Source organism: Carcharhinus amblyrhynchos, chromosome 28, assembly GCF_965287045.1.
Source record: "Carcharhinus amblyrhynchos chromosome 28, sCarAmb.v2.hapA, whole genome shotgun sequence".
NCBI classification, from domain to species: Eukaryota; Metazoa; Chordata; class Chondrichthyes; order Carcharhiniformes; family Carcharhinidae; genus Carcharhinus; species Carcharhinus amblyrhynchos.
The window spans coordinates 20,108,515-20,127,938 of record NC_137351.1 but is presented as its reverse complement, the minus strand read 5'-3'; the positions used below and the strand labels follow the sequence as shown (position 1 = coordinate 20,127,938).

The window sequence follows — 19,424 nt, the reverse complement described above, 5'->3', positions numbered from 1 at the left end:
GACCAGTGAGACACCTGGTGAGAGCAACATTATATTGCTTAAAAATTTTGAAGAAAAATCTGTTGCCAAGCCTTCGTCACCTACTCATTGAGAGCACCTGGCCTGGGAAACATTGTATGGATATTTTATTTTGAACGCGCTGTGTGCCTTACGAGCAGACTGTGGAGCAAGACCCTTTTCCCCTCTCTTTCTGTAACTACCATTACCTACAGATCAATGTGATTATTAACCTTCAGTCAGCAAATTATATCAATGTAACACATATGTATTTTAATAGTCTGCTTACCTGTAACAAGCCTGAGTTATCAAAGGCTGTTTCAAAGTTTGAAAAGTGTCTGAAAAGACATGCAAACTTACAGTGACAGGAACAGACCCTTCAGTCCTCCAAGCCTGTGCCAAGCAGATGCCCTAAAATAAAATTCTAACCTTATTTAGTCTGCATCCCCGTATTCCCTCCCTATTCATGTGCCCATCTAGATGCCTCTTAGATGTTGCTAATGTGCCTGCTTCCACCACCTCCTCTGGCAGTGCATTCCAGGCACCCACCACTCTGCGTGAAAAGTGTCCCCCATATATCTCCCCCAAACTACCCCCCCCCACCTTGAATCTGTGCCCCCTTGTAATTCACATTTCCACCTCAGAAAAAGCTGATTATCTACCCTGTCTGTGCCCCTCAATTTTGTGGATCTCAATCAGGTCTCCCTTCAGCTTCCAACTTGACAGCTGTTGTACTCAGTGCCCCACTGATGAAGGCAAACACATCAAATGCCTTCTAAATCACCTTGCACACCTGTGCTGCTGTTTTTAGGAAACTGTGGACCTGCACGCCCAGATCACCAGTGTCAAGATCCTCTGAACTTCATCCTTTTGTACTTTCTTACCACAACTTCAGTTTGTCTTGTTCCTTGTTTTGTGTGCGCATGTGCACGTGTGTGCATTTGTGTGAGGGCAATTTTATTTAAAAAAAGGGGCAGATTACGCACTGTGTATCAACCAGTTTTGCAACTTACAGGAAGTTTTGTTTCCTAGTAAATAAATTATTCTGTGTTTATTGAAAAGAAGGCTGTTCAAAGTCTCTTTTATGCTGGGTATAGCTGTGATGAAGGTAAACAATCGGCCTTTTTTTTCAGTGAATTAAACATTTACACTTAGGACATGTGGAGCAGTGGGGTTAGAATGAATTGCGAGCTCTTTCCATGCCAGTCCCTTAATAGTGCATTCACATAAATAACCTCCATTTGCAAAGAGACACTCATGTACTTTGCAGCCATACACAGTTATGCCTAATCTTTAGCTCAAGTCAGAACCATCTGTAAATCCTATGACTGAAAAGTCCTATAGTTAGAATTAAAACTAATGCCACTTAATATGCTTCTTATAATAGTCTAAACTTGTATTTATAAAGCACCATTACTGTAGCAAAATGTTGTCAAGGGCTTCAAGGGGGAATATTCACATTAGTCTAAGGCAACAATTTTAGGATAGCTTATTCGGAGGTAGAGACAGACTGCAGGCATGGGTATGAATACTGGGGCAAAGGAAGCTATGGATCTACAAGAGGCCAGAGGTGGAGAAATGCAGATTTTTCGGAAGTAGCACAACATAAGAGACAATGTAGATGGGGCGAGGTGTGATCATGGAGGGAATGAGAACAAAAACATGAAGATTTGAAATTTGCAGCATTGGTGGACAACGTAGCCAACGTGAGTTTGAGGGGACAGTGTGGATGAACAGGTCTTGGGCCAAATTAGGATACATAGAGCAGATTATGGAAAGTGGAAGATGGGAGACTGATCAAAGGAACACCAGAATCGAGTCTGAAGTTAACCAAAAAACATCTGAGGGTCTGAGCACCAAACGGGCAATATTATGGAGTCGGTCTTGGCGATGCAGAAGCTAGACTCAGAAGTTCAGATTTGTAGAGGACACAGAATGCAAAGAGTTTTGTTTGCCTCAACAAATCAGTCGTTTATGAACACAGTTTGTCATGGCCAAAGATAATGGTTTGGTTTTTGCAGCATTTCACTGGAGATAATCTTCTGGCATATGACAACCAATGATTTTTACTCATCCATCTAATTCCTTCCTGAACAGCATTGCCAGTTTTGCAAGCATCATGAGATCTCCAAGAGACCATTCTTACATCAGCAAGCTAGTTTCCTTTGAGTGACTTCACACCTAAACCCTGATCTAGTCCCTCACAACACTAATCCACATGTACGTACCAACCGTTACAGAAGTCATCACAAGCGGAAACCCTAGCCACTTCCTTCCTTCCCCCGGTCCAGAGAAAGACAACAATTATAATAAAATCTACACTGCACCACACTGGCTGAGGTCAGTTAAAACGAATGCAGGCCAAGAGTCAATGTGTGGTATCAACCTAACTAGTTCAGATCCAGATGAACAATTTAGTTATACGCTCATACTTTTTGGGGGTGGCGGTGATGTGGGAATTGCTTCAAGAACACTTGCAAATAGTTAGCATTGTCACTTTCCTTGATATTCATGCCAAATGTCTGACTTAGAACGCAGTTTATACCAGGTTATTTCCTTTATTGCACCCTTTTCATTCTGGTATTAAAACTTAATCATTAAGTACAGGGCAGGACAGTTTTGCTTCCTTGAACAATCAGGGTTCTTAAAATGCGTTGGCTTTACTCTCTACAGATTCTGCCAGACAGGTGAGATTTTCCAGCATTTTGTTTGTTTCAGATTTCAGCATCTGCAGTATTTTGCCTTTTTCTTAATATCCTTTTTATGCAGTTGATTTCAGTGCTGTTTTAGTCGGACACCATCCCTAGTCTCAAAACAAGAGTGCAGTCTCTGTTTTCATGGCAACACAAGTGCACAAACCATACGTTACAATAGAATTGAAAAGGGCATCGCAATTATGCTTTGTTTTGGGTACAAGGATGGAGAACCATAGATCCGGAGCACCCCAGGTAGCAGCTTCTCAGCCCATCAAGACTGTGCCAGTTCTTTCAACAAATAACCCAATTAGCCCCACTTATTTCCATAACCCCGCAATTTTTCTCCACAAAGCACTTAACCAATTATCTTTTTGAAGCTGCTACTGAATGTGCTACTGTCCATTTGGGAATTGAGAATAAAACTTTTACTAAATATTCTGAAATTACAAGGATCTTGCTTGATGTCTTGGAGAGAGAGAGATGGATCACATGGACAGGCATTGCTAACACTTTCTCCACCCCACCCAACCTAATGGAAGCAACAGGAACAAATGATGCTGTTGAGATTTTATTTTTACAAAATTGATGAACACATGATCACTGTGAGACCCACATCTCAAATAACCAACTGGATCAATTGTAACTGCATTACAATCTGACGTTATCTAGCTTTGTCATTTACTAATAAAACTTGAGTTCAGGTAATGGATTTCAATGCAACAGAAAATCAATTTCCAGTTAATTTGCTTTTTTTTTAAGCACCAAGAAATAATATAACAGAACATCCCAACAACCTCACTGCATTAATATCAAATATTTTTGATTTTATCTCAGGATATGAGCAAGTGTATTATTGCTCATGTCCAGGTGTTGCTGGGAGGGGATGGTTCACTTGCCTGATGAACCATCTTTTTCCCTAAATGACAAAGGAATTTTTTTAATCATTATTTACCTCGTGACACCCACAAGTTACTGCTTTGACTGAACTCAAATTTTCCAGTTTGCCATGGTGGGATTTGAACTCAATATCTAGCTTACTCATTTAGTATTAAAAATCACTCAGCTATCATAAAATCCCTACAGTGCAGACGGAAGCCATTTAGCCCACCAAGTCTGCACCAACCACAATGCCACCCAGGCCCTGTTCCCGTAACCCCCACATATTTACCCCAGCTCATCCTTCTTACACTCAAGGGCAATTTAGCACGACCAACCAACTTAACCTGCACATCTTAGGACTGTGGGAGGAAACCAGAGGAAACCCATACAGACCCAGAGAACATACGAACTCCACACAGACAGTGACGCAAAGCCAGAATTAAACCCAGGTCTCTGGTGCTGTAACGCAACAATGTTAACCACTATGCCACTCTCAATCATTCGCTTATAATTAAATGAACAAGTAGCTGCACTACAGCACACATTTCTAGAAATTAACCATCTGCAGTTTCCAGAAACACACAATGAACAAAATGCTCATTAAGGCAACAAATTTGATAACTATTTTGCAAATTTTTAAAACCACAAAGAAATACTTGATTAATATACGTGAACTTCTCATTACAAAGTTAATCATTTTGTCATCAGTGATTTCTTTGATGATTTTTAAAATATGCCTGCCATCTTTTCCTGGAACAGTTATGTAACAAAATACAATTGGTGGGAATGCTTTCAGGCCATCAATGGATCAGCTAACTCTAACTATAGCCAACACATGTGTTACAAGCTTCCAGATAACGGTTCTATGGAAGTACAATGTTATGTTACCAATTTAATTAAAATCAGCTCCAGGAAGGCCATCAGATGCAGCTTATAGTCCAAGATGAAAAATGAGGAACAGAAACATACAATGAAGGATAATTCCCACCAACATAGAGGGGTTTAGAAATGGCTCATACTGCATGACTCATTTCTTGCAGCATAGAGGGGATGTTTCCTTGTGTAGGGCAATCTAGGACAAGAGGAGTTTTAGGATAAGGAGTGGCAGAGATGAGGAGAAATTACTTCTCTCCAAGGGTTGGGTGTCTGTGGCATTCACTAACCCTGAGCATCGTGAGTGCCAGAAAATTGAGTAAATTTTAAGATGTGGGCAGAATTTTAATGAGTAAGGGTTTGAAGGGTGATGAACGGGCATAGGCTGAGATGAGATCAGCCATGATTAAGTGGTACAGCAGGTTCAAGGTAAAATTGTCTACTCCTGCTCCTAGTTCTTATGTTGTATACCAATAAATGGGTTAAATTGCTTACTAAAGGTAAAGATTTCTTTGAAAGTGCAATTTCTGCCAACATCGTAAATTTACAAGGAGACGGTCCCCTTGGAACAATATCCCACTCTCAAACTTCAAACGCTGAAATGGCTGTATCGAACAGATGATCTTCCTGTTCAGATTCTGCTCTCAATTAAAATTTTAGTTTTTGTGACTAGAGTCTGTTAAGGTTGCTGCATTGCCATCTTTATCAGGTCCTTCCAGAGCAGTCACAGATGGAACAATTTGACCTTCAAATTTGATGGAAGCTCAGGTGACTGACTGGATGGTACAATGAGTCATGGCTTCCAGTTTCTCCAAAATGGTACAAAATCTGACAGCTCCCACCATGTCAACTATCAGACTAATAACTGGGGTTTTAGATTAAGATTGTCGTGGAAGAGCAACTCGTACAGTTTAAGAGCTCATTGAAGGCTGCTCTGGACAGAAGCAGCAGCCTAGACTCCAGCCTTTCCACAACCAATACAGTGCCACATGCACATGGTAAACTGTATGAGCCAGGAGGAACTCTTGTGCAGGAAATAAACTGTCAGCATGGAATGATCATAGGTCTACAACACATTAGCCAGATACTTTCTTGGTCTGAAGCTTAATGGTGAACGAAATCAGGGAACCCTGGTGCAAGTATAAGGGGAACAGAAAGGATCAAGAGGGACTATTTCCACTGGTTGTAGAGACTACATACGTACTACCAGAAATCTGGGCCGCAGAGGCCGGTGCTGCCCAGCAGGGAGCCTGCTGAGCAGCCTCATTTATGTCTTCCCTGGCCCGTTGCACTGCTAGACAGTGCAGTATGCTGGGAGAATCGTCCCTGTTGTTTGCATTGAAACCACACTCGGCTGCCAAGAATGTCCCGTTGTTGAGCCAATAGAGTTGGGGAAATGAAGCATTTTGTATTGACAGCATCCAGAAAAACACTATCAAATTCAAGACAAGAATAAAATTAAGCACAGTCAACAAAATGTGTGCTAGCCAACGAATATGGGCGTGCATTGATTTAAATCCTGTTTGCAGTTCAAAATGAAATTTATTTTGATAAACATCAACCTCTGTTGAAACCTCAATTGCACAGCAAGTCTGAAGTTGTGCAGGGTGTTTGTTGTCTCTCTCTTCAGGTTTTCTATGCATTGCAATACTTTATTTGCAAAGCATGGTTTCAATCATGCAGCGTTGGCCCAAAACTAACATGAAACTTCCAGACGTGCATTAATTGTATGCTGCCAATATACATCAGAACAATGCAGAAGGCCTGATGAACGAATATGTGCTGTAAAAGTGCTTCACATTTAATCTTTTAACTGGAATTTTGTTAAAGTGTCTGCACAGAAGCATAGCACAAACAGTTTGATGAAAGGTAATGGGAAAGCGCTAACTTTGCCTGCTTACCCCGATGTTAGGTAAATTTTTTATATTCTAGCTGCAGCAAACAGAGGCAGGAGACAGAGAGATTCTATAGGTGGGCTAATCTTTTGCAAAAGTTGTTTAAAATGCACTAAAAATCAAAGATAGATAAGAGACAATCTCACCAGCTCATCTTGCTGGTCGATCATAGTGGTGAACCAGTAAGATCAAGAGGGGCAAAAAATTCATGTCCATGTCTCACCTCTCACAATACTACCGGCACTGTGAAGACAGCTCAAGGCTGATTATAATATTTAAATCAGACTTAAAATATTTTGAGTGTGTCTGAGACAGAATCATTCGGGCTTACTTGCCTTAACAGCTTCACTGGTAGGGCCAGTGGCCATTGAGCCGCCCCAGGTGGTTAGGAATGTGTGTGGGGTGGGGACACTGCCCACAGGGCACCAGGCAGTGCCAAGGCATGGGGCAAGGCCTTAAGGGAAAAACAGGAATCAGCAGGTGATGGTGGTGGTGGTGGTGGAAATAGAAAGACAGCGATTGGCCAGGGAAGGATAGATCTTATAGTGTTATGTGTATACTTGTAACATGAATACTGAGGGATAAAGGCAATAGTGCCTCTCACGGTCAGCAGCTGGCTTCCCTCCCACCATCATAACTTTCCCTCCCTTCCTATTTACAAAAATAAGGCAACAGGACCATTGTGGTAAAGAGCAAAGATATACTTTATTGCCAAACATTTGGAAAAGTTGAGGTAGATCTTATTTCAAATGTCATACTGCAGCTACTTAAGTTGATGTTAATATGATATCAACATTTTGGATTTAAAATATTATTTGCTAATAAACTTTTTCATTAAACTTTATAAATGCTAGAAAATGTCTTATTGCATCAAAACACAACATTAAATACAGGATAATTAGAACAGAACAACATAATAGAAGTAAACAACATTTGAACAGGAAAATGTTTAAATGAAGGCATAAATACACTGGTAAACAACACAAGCCAAAAAACCCATTAGATAAATGTCTTTTAACAATCTTTTTATTATGCCCTGAAACACATGGTTCTAGGGACATCTAAAAGCTTGTGCCCAAGTGGACCTTTTCCATTATAACACTTTTGACCCGAGTTGAACTATCTCCGTGGTAAACAGCGTTTTATGATGTCTCAGAACGTTAGCAAGGAGACAGTTTTACTTACATTGAATGGACCACTTCATAATAAACTCAATGTTATTGATACATCAAATACTGATGAGGTTATCTTGCCAAAAAATTCTAAGTGCCAAATGAATGTAAAAACAGGAGAGAACGTACACATTGTTTGGGCAAGTTCTGACAGAAATGTATGGCATTAATGCAAAAAAGCAAAATGTGATTCACCCCAGTAGGGGGAAGTGGACCAAGTCTATTCTCACCGGGAAGCTAGCTGCTGATTGCAAAGGGCAGTATTACACATGCGCCTTGATCTCTCAGTGTTTTGTGTACAAGTGTACACAAACCACAAATCTGTCACTTCCTACACCCCACCCTCCCCAGGTATGCCCCTTCCAAGGACATCACCCACCACCCCCCACCCGATCATAGGCCTCCCTAGCCAATCAATGCCCTGATAGTGCTCTCGGTCGATTGCTGCCCCAATACCCCGCCACCAGCTGATCTCCGCCCCAATACACTCCACCCTCCCCCCAGCCAACCACCATCCAGGCGAATGCCCATTGCAGAGTACTCCACCTCCCCCTCATTGTTCCGCCCCATCCCATTATAGGCCCTGCTCCCAGCACTGCCTGGTGCCTAGTGGCACAGTGGGAAGTCTCGCAGCACTAGGTTGAGGTCCAGCCAGTTTGTTTGGTGGTGGTCCGTCAGGCTTTCGGGGGCTGTGTTCCTTCATCAGGTGTGTGGAAGGTTCTGTGCATCTGACAGTGGGGAGGAAGGGGGGGGGGGCGGGGCACCGTTTCCAGGGACTTGTGGGATTGATGTCAGGTGGACTGGTTGGACTTTGGCCTGTGGCCTGGTGTTGAGAGACTTCTTAGTGTGTTTACCTCAGTCCAATGCCAGCATCTCTACATCATGGCCAGTGGAACTGCCAGGCTAGCAGTGCAAAATTGGCATTGCCTCCCCACCCCTGACCACCCAGCTGACCTCAATAGCCTCCGGTTCATCTGTGAGGCCATCGTGTCAGGTCTCTGTTGCTGGGGACCATACATGATCCTTGCCAGTGAGGACCGTCACCAGCGAGGCTGCTAAGCCAAGTAAACCCAGACAATTCCGTCCCAGGCTCGCTAATGATGTTAAAATAAGTACTTTGGCGCGGGGCTGATTTCACTGGTAGATTAGGGCCAGTATGTTTGCTGGATACAAGAAACCATGTTTTCACCTCTCTTGCGATCTTACTGGCTTGTCACACTAATTAACTGGCGTGATGAGCCTGCAAGATCGCCCCCTGAGTAAGCTGAACAACCATCACTCCCCTTAAAATCCTAGACTATAAAAGTTAAGTTTCAGCAATTACTTTGTGTATTAAGGTATATACCTATCCTGGCTGAATGTGTTAAATCATGTTTCTTCCAGCACTGATCAGCTGTCCGAGGCACGGCAGTTTGCTGCGAGAATGTCTGCAACCTGCTTCCAAGCCACTGAAGTTTTGTAGGTGGCTTAGACTTTCCACAGCCTAGAATATGAACTCCTCTCTGTTCAACCTGTTGCAATAAGGTATCCAGCTGGTTGTCCATGAGGTTCTGACTTCTCATCTTCATGACTGAGTTTTTAGTTGTTATATTCTAAGTTAACATACCAATACTTTTAAGCATGCCATAAAGAAAGTTATATAGTGCAGATTTATATTTTGGATAATATTGGAAAAGTGTAGGTTAGATGGGCTTTAGATTGTTGCACCAACCCAACCTGTGAAACCATTGAGGGCCAAAGGGCCTGTACTGCGCTGTAATGTTATATGTTCTACACCTAGGACTGAAGCAGTCTAAAAATTGGAACCAGGCTTCACAGGATTCAAATTAGATACCACAAAGGGTGGTAGAACTTTGATCCTCCCTTGTATTACAATCACAATCATGTTAATACTGGTCAATCAGATCCCAGAGTGGAATCCTGACTCGGACACCATAAACTTTTTTTTTGTTTAGAGATGTGGATTAACACAGGACTGCCAATTCAAAAAGAATGACAAAACACAAATCCCCTTCACCCAACCTATATCTATCTTCACATATGCGCACATTTTTAAGGATAACACAAGTTATAGAATGCATCATGCACTGCATTCTTGTTGGCAAGTGGACAGTCTAAGCTACCAGGCCAATTGCGGTCGGATACACCCCACTGAAATCCAGTGGCAGATGCCACCCCATGTAACTTCTGTGGATTTCTCATGAAATGAGAAATGTTCCCAAATGTTTATTTAGGTACAGGGGTCAACTGAGATTATTTGAGGTGCGTAAATTATTTTTCTTTACCTCCATTTGTTTTCCTTGTCCATCAAATGGAAAACCATCTGGTTGGAAAACGCTGACCATCACTGGCATAAGCTTCTTTGATCCAAGTTTTAAAACAGAGAGAGACTGCATTTTATTCAAGTTGGTCAAAGTTATAATATTTGCTAAAATTTATATTAGTTTGTCTCAAATTCCAACAGTTGCCAAAGTTGACTGATGTTCAAAGATTCTAAACAGTTACTCAACTATCTAGAAAGACTTTAATATTGTCAATAAACTCAGTTTGCAAGAGGTTTCTTGGACCTAAAGTTATATTCAAGATTAGTTTTTTCAAGCAACATTTAGAGGTTACACAAAGAATTTTTGTTCAGTCAACAAGTAGAACGAGGTCGAATGCTCTTTTGCAGAGCCAGCGCAGACCTGATGGACTGAATGGTCTTCTGCACAGTAAAGACTATGCAATTCTGTAACAATTTAACGACTTGTACCAAACTGACCAAAATAGAAATTGAATACCATGGCACAAAGCTAATTAAAACATCACCAAGTTTAGTTTTGCATTTTTTGGAACTGTTGGAAAAACTGAAACATATAAAAACAATTGGCCAAAACAATACAAGATACCATCTTCCGAATTTAGAACTTTTGTGGATAAAATAAAGATTGCAAGGCATTCAGATTTAACAGAAATTTTACTGTTTAAAAAAACGTTAAACCTTATTACTTTGGGACAGTTGAAGGGACTCTTGTGGTAAAGGAGCAATTACGCACATGTACATGTACAATAGGCTTGTACTTGTAATGTCACTGTCATACTGCAAACAGCTATTTTAAAACTGTGCCAGTACATATTCCTGAATTAACTCGTCTCCATCTGCATATTAATACAGGCATTCTTAAAGCCATTTAAGAATCACCAAGACAGATTTAAATCATGAAAATAGGATCAAGTTATAGCATAATGGCTACTGACATTCTGATGCCCTTCTCTTCCATTTGCTTGGGGATTGAAATCCAATCACAAAGACCTTCACTTCCAATAGTGAATAGTTCCCAGTTGCAAACAAAAAAAATATTGCTTGAACAATGCAGGGTGGTCTTGTTAATCCATTCAATGCAGGACACAGCTTTGGAACATCACAGAACATGCTGCCCAATGTCCTACCACAAGATCAGGTTCCATTGACCTATCATCCCTGTCTTAAATGGCTGACATTGGCTTCATCACGTATTCCATTTAAAATGCCACCCCCACCCCCCTCCCCACCAAACATCTTGTCAACAAGATGCATTTTGTTGCCTATTTCAAAATGCTTGTTGTGAGCTACTTTCTTGAACTGCTGTGGTCCATTTGGTGTCAGTACACCAATTGTGTTGTTAGAAACCAAGCTCGATTTTTCACCCAGCAACAACATAGTTCTAAACCAGGATCACGTGCAGAATGGAGGATATCTTGCAGGGGCATTTGCAAAATATCCTTCCCATGCATCAGCTGCCCCTTGAAAAGAACCTCCAGACAACAGGAGGAAAATCAAAACTCAGCCCTGACATGGATCATCGGATTAATATACTGCAAAATATGGCCAGATATTCAACAATGCCTATAATCAGATACAAGACAGCCTCAGGTGACAGTCGCACTAATTTGTTAAGGCTGGTATTTTCAATTTCCTCCAAGTGTCAGAGGCAGATCAGTTTGAAATGGCATAAGAAACGAACTGCTGTGAACAAGGATGGCAAATGATACTAACAGACTCAAGTACATTCTTCCAATCAACTTTGATGACCAATTATACAGAACAGAATTTACCTTAAATAAAACTCTTAGCCTGATCATGCTCCAAGATAATTAGAAATATCAACAGATTATGAAGATATTGCTTCAACATGTGCTGTCTGCACTAACTTGTGGGGAGGTGACAGTAAATTTAATTATTTATCACCAAACAGTGCTGACAGGCAAACTACCACTTCCCCTCCTGAGGAGCTTTAATTAGCAGGTATGATGCAATTTCAACTAATGATCCGAGTCAGCTGTTAAATGGTAAATATTTTTACAAGTTTCACAAAAGATGCAATAATCCCAAGCGAGACAGGAGGGGCAAAAATGTTCAAAAGCGGAAGTACCAATATTTTAATTAGGGATTGCGCAAAATTCATTTCCTCCAGAAAGCGCTTGTGAAACTTCACACATTTCCTTTACTCAGGTGTTGCGTGTTATATGTATGATTGCTGCAGACCATTCCACACATCAAATGAAATAGCCTGAAGTCAAGTCACAGTGGAACAAACAACATAGAAGTTTTGTTGCAAAAGGCATTTATGAATTCTGATATATATAAAGAAATAGGTTCAATTCAACGACAGTAATCGCAGGTTTACTGTTTGAGCCACCAGTTATGAAAGCACTACTAAGGTACAGAAAGCAACGTAGATCATGTTGGATTAAAGATGATGAGGAGATGCCAGCATTGGGACTGGGATGGGCATAGTAAGAAGTTTCACAACACCAGGTTAAAAGTCCAACAGGTTTATTTGGAATTAAGAGTTTTCAGAGCGCTGCATCTTCATCAGCTGAGTGGCTCAGGTGTACAAGTTTAAGTAGTGAATAAAGGGTCTGTCAGAGCCAAATTCACATTAAATCATGGGCAATTTAGTGATATTGATGTGTAACCATAGAAATTTAATAACAGCATCCAAATTCTTACTGAATGATGAGTTGAATCTCATCAACTCCCATAATAGAGGTTTTGAGTACAAAAATTGAGGCTGACACTCCAGTGCAGAACCAAGGGAATGCAATACTGAAGGTGCTCTCTTCTGGGCAAGATGCTAAACTAAGGCCCAACTATCTACTCAGGTGGATGTAAAAGATCACATGGCATTATTTCAAAAAAGAGTCAGGGAGTTATCAGGTGTCGTTGGCAAGGCTTGTTCTTCAAACACCACCACAGAAAATGATTTGGTAGCGATTACAATGCTGTTTGTGGGAGTTTGCTGTGTGCAAGTTGGTTGCCAGATTTTAATAGTTAATTGCCCAAGAGACACCTTGCAATGTCCTGAGATCACGACAGGAACTTGACAAATGCAAATTGTTTTCTCATCTTCCTCAGTCTAGGTTTAATTCAATACAAACTGTAGCAATTGAAAAAGGGCCTCGTGTAATTCTGCTGCACCACCTACTCACAAAACAACACATTATTGTCACATTATATTAATGATGATGACGACGACAACAGTTACTGATCAACTATGATCCATTCAAATTTTGGGTCAGCACAAAATATTTTTGAGTTTAGTGTCAACTGTGCACAGCCAAAGTAGACCCTGCACCCGTTCTAATCAGTTTAACTTGACTGCCTAACGTCTACTTTTACAGTGGCTCAATATGGGGAAAATCCATACACCGTGTGTTGTGGATACTACAATTTCCAAAGTACTGAAGGCAAACTGATGCAGAAACTTCTGACTCATACAATATATGAACAAACATTGTACTGTTTTCTCTGACATTCAGTTCAACCCTTGTTGGCCATCATATTAATAATAATCAATTACAATACAGCTTCACTTTGCAAGTCAGTATGTGATGCAATGATTAGCTCCAACTAAGAACATGCTTTGCCTTCCTTGCCAATTGGAATTCCTAGTGTTTGCAGGCTGTGCTGTGTTTTAAAAGAGAAGAGAACTTAAAAAAACTAGACTTAAACCATTCCCCAGTTTGGCACTGGCCAGTTAACTGCAAATTAAGCTAGTGACAACTCTCATAGGTGTGCATTCCTTGGTACTTACTATGGAATCAAAAGAACAAAAGAATAAAGCAAATTACAGCATAGGAACAGGGTCTTCAGCCCTCCAAGCCTGCACCAATCACGCTGCCCAACTAAACTAAAGCCCCTTATTCTTCCGGGACCATATCCCTCTAATCCCATTCTGTTCATGTATTTGTCAAGGTACCCCTTAAAAGTCACATTTGTGTCTGCCTCCACTATCTCCCCTGGCAGCAAGTTCCAGGCACCCACTTGTACATCTCCATTAAACCTTGCCCCTCACACCTTAAACTGATGCTTCCTAGCAATTGACTCTTCCACCCTGGGAGAAAGCTTCTGACAATCTACATCCCTCAATTTTGTAGGTTTCTATCAGGTCACCCCTCAACCTCCGTCATTCCAGTGAGTGCAAACCAAGTTTCTCCGACTGCTCCTCATAGCTAATGCCCTCCATGCCAGGCAACATCCTGTTAAATCTTTTCTGTACCCTCTCCAAAGCCTCCACATCCTTCTGGTAGTGTGTGGACCAGAATTGAACACTATATTCCAAGTGCAGCCTAATTAAGGTACCATAAAGCTACAATGTGTCTTGCCAATTCTTAAACTCAGAACCCTGGTCTGAAGGGCAAGCATGCCATATGCCTTCTTGTTACAGACTTACAAATCACAAGCTTGTTACAGCGCAGACAGCCATTCAGCCCATCATGTCCTGCACATTGAATCTGCCTCCAGCACACTTCCAGGCAGATGCATTCTAAACCTTAAGTATTCACTATGTGAATAAGGATTTTCTTGCATTACTTTTGCCTCTTTGGCAATGTATGCCCTCTCATTCTTGATCCTTGTTAAAGCCCGAACAGTTTCTCCCTATCTTCACCATCCAGCGCCCTGATGATTTTAAACATTTCTAGCAAATCTCCTATTAGCTTCCTTCTTTCCCACTAATCTATCCTGAACTACTGGAACCAGTCTTGTAAACTGCTTCCACTGTCTCTCCAATGAATTCCCATACTACTTAGTGTAGCCCTGAAACTGTACATGAGACTTCAGCTGAGGTCCAACTTGTACCTTGTATACATTCAGCATTACCACCTTGCTCTTGCCCCCCATTTATAAAGCCCAGAATACGGTAAGCTTTATTACCCACCCTCTCCACTTGTACTGCCACACTTGCACATACACGTTATATTTCTGTGCAGCACTTAGAAAACTATTCAGCTGGTTGTTTGAGATTTTGTACCTTCAGGTAAGAATTAAATGTTAGAATTTATATTTTTAGGATGTAAAATGATCCGTTTCTCACATTGTGTGAGCTGCATGTTTTCCCATGTTTTCTTCAGCATAGCTGAAGTGGTTGACAAATGCAACATGAGAGCTTCCCATTGCAGTTCACCTCCCATTTATCCTTCCTATGAGGAATCAACTGGATGCTATTTGGTGCTCACTAGAGCAGTGCAAGGAAATTGGATTTTTTGCAAATGGCACTGGAGGAAAAATTGAACAATCAGATCAAAGTGGTTTCATTTCTGCTGCGGAATTTTTGAGCATCAACTGACACAGGAATGAGAATATCTTCAGTCGATTTATAAATAATGGAAGTGGTCAGATAAAACCACACAACTGCAGCTCACACAATGTGGTGCAAACAAGTCCAAGAAATGAGCACTGGTTTTGAACACATCCACCCTTGTCTGGAATTGAGCCATTCCCAAACAGAAACCCAAGCACTCATTAGATGTTTTTTTAAAAAATTACACATGAAAATCATAGGTGGAAATATGCTGAAATTCTCCAATGCCTGAAAACAAATGTTTGTGCTTTCATATGTTTGTTTTATTGAATTTTCTTTTCAAGTAAACGCAAAAACAATTCTGATATTCGTTGCAGACTTTGCACGCTTCCACACAATACAAAATGGTACTGAAATTCTTTTGATAGCACTTCAAAATAGCAGTTTTAAATGCTAACTGGTATGTACAGTTCTGACATTTTGTTCTCAATGTCTAAGACTTTCTATCATCAAGCTTCTTAACCTTAGATGCAAAAACGAGGATAAGTCAGGTGTTAGCTTAGTGTGGTTAGGTTGAATAAATACCACTTCAACTTCAAGTTTACAATAAAGTTACTCTCAGAACCAGCAAGTCTCAACTTGATTTTTTTAAAGCATCTTGTAGGTTGCTTGGGGTCATGTTCCTCACTTGAGCACATAATTGAAGCATTTTCCATCATTTCACACAGGACCTCTCAAGATGGATGGTCCCAGTGATAAGCAATTATAGCAGCCCACGGAACATGACCTCAAAAAAATCATGCAACGTTCTCAAGAGAAACAGATACCAACACAATTTGCTGCATTATTAAACTGATTTGCATTATTAAACTGATTTTCGCAGTCCTCAAGAGTTGTAGATTTGTGGCAAAAACCTATTCCAGGTCATATCTAATTTACACAAACTTCAGTGAAACCGGATATGAATTTAAATGTTGAGTAAAGTTCATAATTTAAAGTTCTCAGAAGAACCAATGCCAATATTTAGCAACATGCTTTTTGTTAAACAAAAAAAGGTTCACCCTTCTTTCCGTGGATAATCAAATCTCAAGATTAGTTTTCGCATAGGTCATTGGCAGCCAGCCTCCAGGTAACAATGGAATTCAGGTCAATTATATAACTACACAGCAATTAGTTCCACCCATGTGTGCCTGGATTCATTTAAATCTTTGAAGCAGCAACCAGGAAACACTGAAGGTACAATTGGTCACTTCAGGAGTTAAAATTGGGATTTTTCTCAAGATAGAGCAGCATGGTGGCACAGTGGTTAGCAGTGCTACCTCGATGCCAGGGACCCGGCATTGGGCAACTATGTGCAGTTTGCACGTTCTCCCCATATTTCTGAGGGGTTCCTCCCAGTCAAAAATTATGCACACATTGAGTGGATTAACCACATTATGGAGGGTTATGAGAATAGAGTGATGGCACCTAGTCAAGATGCTCTTTCAGAGAATCGATAAAGACACGATGGACCGAATGGACTCGTGCACTGCAGGGATTCTTTAAGATTCACTTGAGAAACTCACTCAATATGATCACTTTATTGAAGCAGATTCAAGTCATTAGTCTTCTTCAAAATACAGCAAGATCATGCTGAATTCTTGATACTTCTGGAGGAAAGATTTAAAGCTTAATTATGAAGTACATACCGGCCATGTGCATGGAAATCCAAATGGACAAACTGATCATCGTTCAATATCGACCTCTTGGCACGTTGATGCTTCTGATGCAGTACATCTGTGTCATAGGATAGACCTTCATAATGTCTAATGTACTTGTTTAAAGGATTTCCAAATTGCCCTGTAGACCAAATAAGGAGCATTAAACACAGTCACATAGGATAATAATTAAACCAAGCAACGAGTTTTTGTTAATTGTTGTTGCACAAAATATATTCAGGCAGATTACTGAATTCAAAAAAAGTCACTTAAAATCACTGCCCTCTTACTCATTCAAGTTATGTAAGAAATTCCAGCTTTATGTTTATTGCCATTATTTGCACAATACAGAAATGTTTTTCAAACAGGAGATATTGTTTCTACTCCAAGTTAATAGTTGTATGAGCTATCAAACACAGAAAACAAGGCAGAGTTGACTGCTGTAGCTACTCATTGATGAGCATTTGGACTAATAGTAAATTGCAGAAAAATCTAAACGTCATAGCTGAACTGTATGATTCAACTGCCACCATGAAAAAAAAGAGTAATTCCCTTCAGGTAGACCCAAAGGTTAAATGAAAAGTCAGTTTCATGGACTTCAATCTGTCCCTGGATCTTGCTCGTAGATCAGCACTCAACACTGCAAGAACAGTAGGTATTTCTTGTCCCAAAACCATCGCTATTATCTGATCTACTGACTAACTGCATCATTGCAATCTGATCCATATAATTCTGATCCATATAAGCCTTATTTACACCAGAATGAATATGGGTCAGGGAAAACATTGTCGTCATGGGTTTGAGAGGAAAAAAAAGAACCAGTGAAAATCAGTTGAGGATAGTTGAATTACTGCTACTCAGTTATTGGCAGTAGGACATATACACAACATCCAGCTACTCCCAAAGCTTGGCTCAACCACATTATAGCAGTAGATTCATATAAACGTAGTCTTCTCCCAATTTATATTACCTGCTCGCCCCATGGCTCCTCAATTTACCATCAATAGTTGCAAGGGCTAATCCTTGTTCCTTTAAAGAGCAAAAATCATTGAATACACGTATCAGTTTAGGCAATGGCTGCTTATCTTTGGATCCATTAATGCTACAAGTACAGGAGTGATAGGCATGATCAATAGCTCAAACTACAAAAAAAAATCAATTACTTCTGTGCCGCAACTGACACCCTAAGAAACACAGATCAATAGCTTGCTTTTTGGTCATAAATTCCTCAGTCCATCTTGTTGAGCTTGAAAAATATGCTTTTGAGAATGAAGTTTTAAGTGTGGAAGGAATATAATCTCCCAGTATCTGGAGACATTTTTTCAGTCACGATCCACAGTAGGGCTGATTACCAAGTCAAACATGCAATTAAATCCACGCTGAAGATGCTTTGTGGTTTCTTTACAATTTGCACTTTATTTAATAGAAACAAGAAAACTTCGCATCCCGTGCACTGTCATGCCTAGCTAAGAAATCAGTGCCAGCTTTCAAGAGATGGACTTTATGCAAAGTCTATTTGTTGAAATCAACTTGAAAAATGGACGACGTGCAAAGATGAGTTTAAAAAAAAGTTTAAACTTCAAAAATTAAGAAAGTTTTTTTAATTAGTCACAATTAAACTTGCATTAACGCTGCAATGAAGTCACTGCAAAAATCTCTTAGTTGCTGCACTTTGGCATCCGTTCAGGTACACTAAGGGAGAATTTAGAATAGCCAGTGCACCTAACCAGCACGTCTTTCGGACTGTGGGAGGAAACAGGAGCACCTCAGAAGAAACCCATGCAGAAATGGGGAGAAAGTGCAGACTCCACACAGAGTGATCAAAATTGGGAATCAAATCTGGGTCCCTGGCACGGTGAGACAGCAGTGCTAACCAACGAGGATTAGGTGTTCTTTTGTGCATTTGACACAAACAATGAACTTGGGTCTCCGGCAAGTTTCAACACATAGATGACCACGGATGGAACAGTCTCTCTTGAAGAGACAAAGACGTGAAACCACTTTTGAAATTACACCCATGTTTCAGTAAAAAAAAGCCAAAATTCATTTGTGAATTCGACAAGAGATGTAGTGAAAGTCACTCATCAGCAAGTGTGAACGGCCACCATTCATTACGCTTAGTGCAACAACTGCTTCTAACTTAATCTGATCACATGACCAAACTTCAGATAGTTAATCTTATTTTTCTAAGAACTAGCAACAAAGGACTATTGAAACAAAATGACCTCCAGTCCAGAAGAGGAGCAGGACCCTGCCTGAGTCAACTCAGGTGAAGGAGAAAGAGAAAAAAAGAGGGGGAACGGCAACAACAGAGTGGAGAGGACAAGGAGAGGGGGGGGGGAGGCGGAGACAAGTTCTAATGTCTCCAGAAACATGGCCACAACTTGGTCTGGAAACAAAGGCTTCTAATTTCCTTTCATGCCAAGAACCAGGAGAAAACACCCAGGCTTGCAGTATGTGTATCTTTTATAAAATTTAAGCACATCATTTGTTTCTTGTACTCTTAATATTCCAACTGCATGCTTCATTTTCTGGAACCCAATTTTAGCTGTGTTTTTTTTCTGTTCTTGGGGGGCTGTTTTGTTCGGTGTGTTTACATTTCAGGGTGTGGTGTGAACAAAGGTCACCTTTTCTTCTGATTTTAACCTAGCTCAAAGCCTGCTTGGTGTCT

The 19,424-nt window shown here is 40.6% G+C and overlaps 1 protein-coding gene across 1 annotated transcript in view; it reads right to left on the bottom strand.

Moving 5' to 3' along the window:
- The window catches only part of adam10a (ADAM metallopeptidase domain 10a), a 130,139-nt gene that overhangs the window by 79,021 nt on the left and 31,694 nt on the right, over window positions 1-19,424 (bottom strand). The window contains exon 2 of the mRNA XM_080213955.1: window positions 16,745-16,895. Within this exon, the coding sequence (XP_080070081.1) occupies window positions 16,745-16,895 (151 nt within the window). The remainder of the gene's footprint in view (window positions 1-16,744; window positions 16,896-19,424) is intronic.